Consider the following 9,287-nt stretch of genomic DNA (forward strand, 5'->3'; position numbering starts at 1 on the left):
ATATTTCTCCAAAATCTTTGTGATCGTGTTAAAATATGTTTAGAGAATTATTCTCGATCTTTTCCCCATGAAAATGAGATGCACCTAAGATGCTTATGGGTAAACGTAAACAAACATGTTCAGAACAACACTGGCAAGAATAGATCTATTCATAGTACCTTTGACAACAGAGGTCCCCGTGCATGTCTTATTCAATACGTCATCATAGATGAGGGCAACACTTCATGGGTTCCTATGGACACACTGCTTCCAAGTGGGGAACCTCCTAGTGTAAGATTAACCGATACACCATCTCCGTGATATCTGTAACTATCTACAGATTTGGTGACGTTATCTGCTCCGAAATCTAGGTTAAAGGTATACGTCGCTTGGTCCACATCTGTGCTTACATTGCGATTCAAGTCTGGACAGTTCACGGGCAGCTCGGTAACTGCCAAAAAAAACATTGATAATAAAAGACGGTTGGTAACTCGTTTTGTATAGGTTGATGTAAGAAAAATTAAGTTTTCAAATTCTTAAGTTTTCGAAATTTGCGCAAAAGCTGTCTACTTTTAGGAAAGAAATTCTTTTGCTAAATTCTAATTCAAGTACCGATATCAGAAATTGTAAAATCTTAAGAATTGCAGTGCAACATACTTTATCAGGGGAGAATAAGGCCAAATAAAAGATAAAAACTTTAGCGTCCTGCCTTTTTTGAAAAATAGGAAGGAGGCGGCCCTTTTTTCTTCTTTTTTCAAGTTGGCCGCCGGTATTTTATTTTTTTTTTTGCAAATCAGAAATAGATCATTTTAGCTGTATGTTTTTCATGTTTTTATTCAGTGAAGAAGGAAAAAAAAGTAGAAGGCGGCCCCCAAAAAGGAAGCGGGCGGGGATGCTAAACATGTATATATTTTGTTAATGGCCTTATACCCTCCCGAATAGCACAGTGGGATTGGGCAAAATGTCGGGTAGCAGTTGCAAGTTCATCCAGTAACTGATTGTAACATCGCTAATAATTGCTTTATCATTGACGAATCATAATCTTCATGGAACAATGTCTCATCAGACCTACGTGTGTTCTGTACGTAGAATAGGCAGGATTCTGAGTTGTTAAATGCATCGACCGCAAACATTGTTACTGGTGTGTATCCTGGAGGAAACAGGTCAACCTCTAGTGTAACGTTATAAGTAACTCCATTTGGGTCAGTACTTGCATCTGTGTAGTTATAGGTTGTACCATTCGTCAATCCAGAAAAGGTGTTTGGCGACTCGGGAGGGAGAGTTACATTCAAACATGACACAATAGGAGGATATGTGTCTATAAGAAATGATGAAGTGAATGAAAATTTAAATTAATCGAAAGTGTTTCCATACACAAATTACAAAAAGATGTTAACATATTTTTATATTTGGAATACAATAGGCAAATGATGTTTTAATTACGTATATTTCTCAAATTTTTTTGTGATCGTATTAAAATATGTTAAAAGAATCATTCTCGATCTTTACTCCATGCAAATAAGATGTTGACATATGTTTCTATTTGGAATATAATAGGCAAATGATGTTTTAATTACGTATATTTCTCCAAAATCTTTGTGATCGTGTTAAAATATGTTTAGAGAATTATTCTCGATCTTTTCCCCATGAAAATGAGATGCACCTAAGATGCTTATGGGTAAACGTAAACAAACATGTTCAGAACAACACTGGCGTGAATAGATCTATTCATAGTACCTTCGACAACAGAGGTCCCCGTGCATGTCTTATTCAAGAGATCATCATAGATGAGGGCAACCACTTCATGGGTTCCTATGGACACACTGCTTCCAAGTGGGGAACCTCCTAGTGTAAGATTAACCGATACACCATCTCCGTGATATCTGTAACTATCTACAGATTTGGTGACGTTATCTGCTCCGAAATCTAGGTTAAAGGTATACGTCGCTTGGTCCACATCTGTGCTTACATTGCGATTCAAGTCTGGACAGTTCACGGGCAGCTCGGTAACTGCCAAAAAAAACATTGATAATAAAAGACGGTTGGTAACTCGTTTTGTATAGGTTGATGTAAGAAAAATTAAGTTTTCAAATTCTTAAGTTTTCGAAATTTGCGCAAAAGCTGTCTACTTTTAGGAAAGAAATTCTTTTGCTAAATTCTAATTCAAGTACCGATATCAGAAATTGTAAAATCTTAAGAATTGCAGTGCAACATACTTTATCAGGGGAGAATAAGGCCAAATAAAAGATAAAAACTTTAGCGTCCTGCCTTTTTTGAAAAATAGGAAGGAGGCGGCCCTTTTTTCTTCTTTTTTCAAGTTGGCCGCCGGTATTTTATTTATTTTTTTGCAAATCAGAAATAGATCATTTTAGCTGTATGTTTTTCATGTTTTTATTCAGTGAAGAAGAAAAAAAAAGTAGAAGGCGGCCCCCAAAAAGGAAGCGGGCGGGGATGCTAAACATGTATATATTTTGTTAATGGCCTTATACCCTCCCGAATAGCACAGTGGGATTGGGCAAAATGTCGGGTAGCAGTTGCAAGTTCATCCAGTAACTGATTGTAACATCGCTAATAATTGCTTTATCACTGACGAATCATAATCTTCATGGAACAATGTCTCATCAGACCTACGTGTGTTCTGTACGTAGAATAGGCAGGATTCTGAGTTGTTAAATGCATCGACCGCAAACATTGTTACTGGTGTGTATCCTGGAGGAAACAGGTCAACCTCTAGTGTAACGTTATAAGTAACTCCATTTGGGTCAGTACTTGCATCTGTGTAGTTATAGGTTGTACCATTCGTCAATCCAGAAAAGGTGTTTGGCGACTCGGGAGGGAGAGTTACATTCAAACATGACACAATAGGAGGATATGTGTCTATAAGAAATGATGAAGTGAATGAAAATTTAAATTAATCGAAAGTGTTTCCATACACAAATTACAAAAAGATGTTAACATATTTTTATATTTGGAATACAATAGGCAAATGATGTTTTGATTACGTATATTTCTCAATTTTTTTTGTGATCGTGTTAAAATATGTTAAAAGAATCATTCTCGATCTTTACTCCATGCAAATAAGATGTTTACATATGTTTCTATTTGGAATATAATAGGCAAATGATGTTTTAATTACGTATATTTCTCCAAAATCTTTGTGATCGTGTTAAAATATGTTTAGAGAATTATTCTCGATCTTTTCCCCATGAAAATGAGATGCACCTAAGATGCTTATGGGTAAACGTAAACAAACATGTTCAGAACAACACTGGCAAGAATAGATCTATTCATAGTACCTTTGACAACAGAGGTCCCCGTGCATGTCTTATTCAATACGTCATCATAGATGAGGGCAATCACTTCATGGGTTCCTATGGACACACTGCTTCCAAGTGGGGAACCTCCTAGTGTAAGATTAACCGATACACCATCTCCGTGATATCTGTAACTATCTACAGATTTGGTGACGTTATCTGCTCCGAAATCTAGGTTAAAGGTATACGTCGCTTGGTCCAAATCTGTGCTTACATTGCGATTCAAGTCTGGACAGTTCACGGGCAGCTCGGTAACTGCCAAAAAAACATTGATAATAAAAGACGGTTGGTAACTCGTTTTGTATAGGTTGATGTAAGAAAAATTAAGTTTTCAAATTCTTAAGTTTTCGAAATTTGCGCAAAAGCTGTCTACTTTTAGGAAAGAAATTCTTTTGCTAAATTCTAATTCAAGTACCGATATCATAAATTGTAAAATCTTAAGAATTGCAGTGCAACATACTTTATCAGGGGAGAATAAGGCCAAATAAAAGATAAAAACTTTAGCGTCCTGCCTTTTTTGAAAAATAGGAAGGAGGCGGCCCTTTTTTCTTCTTTTTTCAAGTTGGCCGCCGGTATTTTATTTATTTTTTTGCAAATCAGAAATAGATCATTTTAGCTGTATGTTTTTCATGTTTTTATTCATTGAAGAAGAAAAAAAAAGTAGAAGGCGGCCCCCAAAAAGGAAGCGGGCGGGGATGCTAAACATGTATATATTTTGTTAATGGCCTTATACCCTCCCGAATAGCACAGTGGGATTGGGCAAAATGTCGGGTAGCAGTTGCAAGTTCATCCAGTAACTGATTGTAACATCGCTAATAATTGCTTTATCACTGACGAATCATAATCTTCATGGAACAATGTCTCATCAGACCTACGTGTGTTCTGGACGTAGAATAGGCAGGATTCTGAGTTGTTAAATGCATCGACCGCAAACATTGTTACTGGTGTGTATCCTGGAGGAAACAGGTCAACCTCTAGTGTAACGTTATAAGTAACTCCATTTGGGTCAGTACTTGCATCTGTGTAGTTATAGGTTGTACCATTCGTCAATCCAGAAAAGGTGTTTGGCGACTCGGGAGGGAGAGTTACATTCAAACATGACACAATAGGAGGATATGTGTCTATAAGAAATGATGAAGTGAATGAAAATTTAAATTAATCGAAAGTGTTTCCATACACAAATTACAAAAAGATGTTAACATATTTTTATATTTGGAATACAATAGGCAAATGATGTTTTGATTACGTATATTTCTCAAATTTTTTTGTGATCGTGTTAAAATATGTTAAAAGAATCATTCTCGATCTTTACTCCATGCAAATAAGATGTTTACATATGTTTCTATTTGGAATATAATAGGCAAATGATGTTTTAATTACGTATATTTCTCCAAAATCTTTGTGATCGTGTTAAAATATGTTAAGAGAATTATTCTCGATCTTTTCCCCATGAAAATGAGATGCACCTAAGATGCTTATGGGTAAACGTAAAAAAACATGTTCAGAACAACACTGGCAAGAATAGATCTATTCATAGTACCTTTGACAACAGAGGTCCCCGTGCATGTCTTATTCAATACGTCATCATAGATGAGGGCAATCACTTCATGGGTTCCTATGGACACACTGCTTCCAAGTGGGGAACCTCCTAGTGTAAGATTAACCGATACACCATCTCCGTGATATCTGTAACTATCTACAGATTTGGTGACGTTATCTGCTCCGAAATCTAGGTTAAAGGTATACGTCGCTTGGTCCAAATCTGTGCTTACATTGCGATTCAAGTCTGGACAGTTCACGGGCAGCTCGGTAACTGCCAAAAAAACATTGATAATAAAAGACGGTTGGTAACTCGTTTTGTATAGGTTGATGTAAGAAAAATTAAGTTTTCAAATTCTTAAGTTTTCGAAATTTGCGCAAAAGCTGTCTACTTTTAGGAAAGAAATTCTTTTGCTAAATTCTAATTCAAGTACCGATATCATAAATTGTAAAATCTTAAGAATTGCAGTGCAACATACTTTATCAGGGGAGAATAAGGCCAAATAAAAGATAAAAACTTTAGCGTCCTGCCTTTTTTGAAAAATAGGAAGGAGGCGGCCCTTTTTTCTTCTTTTTTCAAGTTGGCCGCCGGTATTTTATTTATTTTTTTGCAAATCAGAAATAGATCATTTTAGCTGTATGTTTTTCATGTTTTTATTCATTGAAGAAGAAAAAAAAAGTAGAAGGCGGCCCCCAAAAAGGAAGCGGGCGGGGATGCTAAACATGTATATATTTTGTTAATGGCCTTATACCCTCCCGAATAGCACAGTGGGATTGGGCAAAATGTCGCGTAGCAGTTGCAAGTTCATCCAGTAACTGATTGTAACATCGCTAATAATTGCTTTATCACTGACGAATCATAATCTTCATGGAACAATGTCTCATCAGACCTACGTGTGTTCTGTACGTAGAATAGGCAGGATTCTGAGTTGTTAAATGCATCGACCGCAAACATTGTTACTGGTGTGTATCCTGGAGGAAACAGGTCAACCTCTAGTGTAACGTTATAAGTAACTCCATTTGGGTCAGTACTTGCATCTGTGTAGTTATAGGTTGTACCATTCGTCAATCCAGAAAAGGTGTTTGGCGACTCGGGAGGGAGAGTTACATTCAAACATGACACAATAGGAGGATATGTGTCTATAAGAAATGATGAAGTGAATGAAAATTTAAATTAATCGAAAGTGTTTCCATACACAAATTACAAAAAGATGTTAACATATTTTTATATTTGGAATACAATAGGCAAATGATGTTTTGATTACGTATATTTCTCAAATTTTTTTGTGATCGTGTTAAAATATGTTAAAAGAATCATTCTCGATCTTTACTCCATGCAAATAAGATGTTTACATATGTTTCTATTTGGAATATAATAGGCAAATGATGTTTTAATTACGTATATTTCTCCAAAATCTTTGTGATCGTGTTAAAATATGTTAAGAGAATTATTCTCGATCTTTTCCCCATGAAAATGAGATGCACCTAAGATGCTTATGGGTAAACGTAAAAAAACATGTTCAGAACAACACTGGCAAGAATAGATCTATTCATAGTACCTTTGACAACAGAGGTCCCCGTGCATGTCTTATTCAATACGTCATCATAGATGAGGGCAATCACTTCATGGGTTCCTATGGACACACTGCTTCCAAGTGGGGAACCTCCTAGTGTAAGATTAACCGATACACCATCTCCGTGATATCTGTAACTATCTACAGATTTGGTGACGTTATCTGCTCCGAAATCTAGGTTAAAGGTATACGTCGCTTGGTCCAAATCTGTGCTTACATTGCGATTCAAGTCTGGACAGTTCACGGGCAGCTCGGTAACTGCCAAAAAAACATTGATAATAAAAGACGGTTGGTAACTCGTTTTGTATAGGTTGATGTAAGAAAAATTAAGTTTTCAAATTCTTAAGTTTTCGAAATTTGCGCAAAAGCTGTCTACTTTTAGGAAAGAAATTCTTTTGCTAAATTCTAATTCAAGTACCGATATCATAAATTGTAAAATCTTAAGAATTGCAGTGCAACATACTTTATCAGGGGAGAATAAGGCCAAATAAAAGATAAAAACTTTAGCGTCCTGCCTTTTTTGAAAAATAGGAAGGAGGCGGCCCTTTTTTCTTCTTTTTTCAAGTTGGCCGCCGGTATTTTATTTATTTTTTTGCAAATCAGAAATAGATCATTTTAGCTGTATGTTTTTCATGTTTTTATTCATTGAAGAAGAAAAAAAAAGTAGAAGGCGGCCCCCAAAAAGGAAGCGGGCGGGGATGCTAAACATGTATATATTTTGTTAATGGCCTTATACCCTCCCGAATAGCACAGTGGGATTGGGCAAAATGTCGCGTAGCAGTTGCAAGTTCATCCAGTAACTGATTGTAACATCGCTAATAATTGCTTTATCACTGACGAATCATAATCTTCATGGAACAATGTCTCATCAGACCTACGTGTGTTCTGTACGTAGAATAGGCAGGATTCTGAGTTGTTAAATGCATCGACCGCAAACATTGTTACTGGTGTGTATCCTGGAGGAAACAGGTCAACCTCTAGTGTAACGTTATAAGTAACTCCATTTGGGTCAGTACTTGCATCTGTGTAGTTATAGGTTGTACCATTCGTCAATCCAGAAAAGGTGTTTGGCGACTCGGGAGGGAGAGTTACATTCAAACATGACACAATAGGAGGATATGTGTCTATAAGAAATGATGAAGTGAATGAAAATTTAAATTAATCGAAAGTGTTTCCATACACAAATTACAAAAAGATGTTAACATATTTTTATATTTGGAATACAATAGGCAAATGATGTTTTGATTACGTATATTTCTCAAATTTTTTTGTGATCGTGTTAAAATATGTTAAAAGAATCATTCTCGATCTTTACTCCATGCAAATAAGATGTTTACATATGTTTCTATTTGGAATATAATAGGCAAATGATGCTTTAATTACGTATATTTCTCCAAAATCTTTGTGATCGTGTTAAAATATGTTAAGAGAATTATTCTCGATCTTTTCCCCATGAAAATGAGATGCACCTAAGATGCTTATGGGTAAACGTAAACAAACATGTTCAGAACAACACTGGCAAGAATAGATCTATTCATAGTACCTTTGACAACAGAGGTCCCCGTGCATGTCTTATTCAATACGTCATCATAGATGAGGGCAATCACTTCATGGGTTCCTATGGACACACTGCTTCCAAGTGGGGAACCTCCTAGTGTAAGATTAACCGATACACCATCTCCGTGATATCTGTAATTATCTACAGATTTGGTGACGTTATCTGCTCCGAAATCTAGGTTAAAGGTATACGTCGCCTTGTTCACATCTGTGCTTACATTGCGATTCAAGTCTGGACAGTTCACAGGCAACTCGGTAACTGCCAAAATATCCAAAATGTAAAAACAGACAAAAATAAGTTAATTTTGACAATTATTTGTATATGTGTATAATAAATGATATCCTAAATTGAATCTCAATGCAACTATAAACAATCATATTTTTGCTGGATGGGATGCCTTCACGACATGCCACATACTGTGCATTTCTTGCCTTATCCATAATTTTGCAACTTTTTGGGGGGAACGTTGTGACTTGTGGAACAATTATATGACACAAAACTATTATGCTGAAAATACATATATTTTACTACTAGAGCATGGTGAAAGGCGTACGTGAGTTCTCTATGTGGAATGGTCAAGAAACTGAATTTTGGCAATCCACCATTACAAACCATTTCGAAAAGCTGAATTGAGTGACTAAATAAGGCTTTGATTTGGACTGATAATACACGATGTATGTGCTGAATTAAATATGATAGTACTTTATTCAACGGCCACCTAAAAATGACCGGGAACTAGCATTAAATGTTCATACTTACGTGTGTTCTCTACATAGAAGAGGCAAGTAGCTTCATTCTGACAAATATCTTTTACGAACAGTGTAACAGGTGTGTGTCCTGGAGGGAACAAGTCTCCCACAATGAATCCCTTCGTGACGTTGTACGAGGCCCCACTTGGGTCAACATTTTCATCCACGTTGGTGAATTCGATTCCCGCCTCTAGTCCGAGAAAAGAATTTGGTGCGAAAGGTCTTGTCGTTATATTTGAACATGTCACATTTGGTGGATCCATGTCAAACGCACAAGTGTCTGGAAGTGGAATAAGTGAAAAAGAACGGACCGTGTCAGCAATAAAACTGTGTATCACAGAAACAAGTCTGTTTCCCATATTTACAATCGCTTTTTATGTAATCAAAACAAACCTTCGCGTGCAGGCGCGCCGGAAGCAGTTTGGGATGGGGGGAGGGGGGTGGGGCAAACATTCCAGGGGGCTAATCTTCCAGGGGCAATGACGTAATGAGCAACAACAACAACAAAAATCGGGGGGGGGCAAAAGAAAATTTTGAATCACCAGCACTTTTACATGCCCCCCCCCCCGGAACG

At 36.7% G+C, this 9,287-nt stretch overlaps 1 protein-coding gene across 1 annotated transcript; it reads right to left on the bottom strand.

The window, feature by feature from the left end:
- Positions 1 to 191: 191 nt before the first annotated feature.
- Positions 192 to 8,993, bottom strand: LOC105439979. The gene is made up of 12 exons (XM_030974036.1): positions 8,724 to 8,993; positions 7,950 to 8,222; positions 7,285 to 7,530; positions 6,392 to 6,664; positions 5,727 to 5,972; positions 4,834 to 5,106; positions 4,169 to 4,414; positions 3,276 to 3,548; positions 2,611 to 2,856; positions 1,717 to 1,989; positions 1,052 to 1,297; positions 192 to 430 (listed from the first exon to the last, which is right to left on the bottom strand). The coding sequence occupies exons 1-12, from the start codon at positions 8,974 to 8,976 to the stop codon at positions 192 to 194; spliced, it is 3,087 nt and encodes a 1,028-aa protein (XP_030829896.1). The 5' UTR covers positions 8,977 to 8,993.
- Between the last annotated feature and the right edge of the window lie 294 nt (positions 8,994 to 9,287).

This window comes from Strongylocentrotus purpuratus, unplaced genomic scaffold (assembly GCF_000002235.5).
Source record: "Strongylocentrotus purpuratus isolate Spur 01 unplaced genomic scaffold, Spur_5.0 spur5_scaffold_7, whole genome shotgun sequence".
In the NCBI taxonomy this organism is placed as follows: domain Eukaryota; kingdom Metazoa; phylum Echinodermata; class Echinoidea; order Camarodonta; family Strongylocentrotidae; genus Strongylocentrotus; species Strongylocentrotus purpuratus.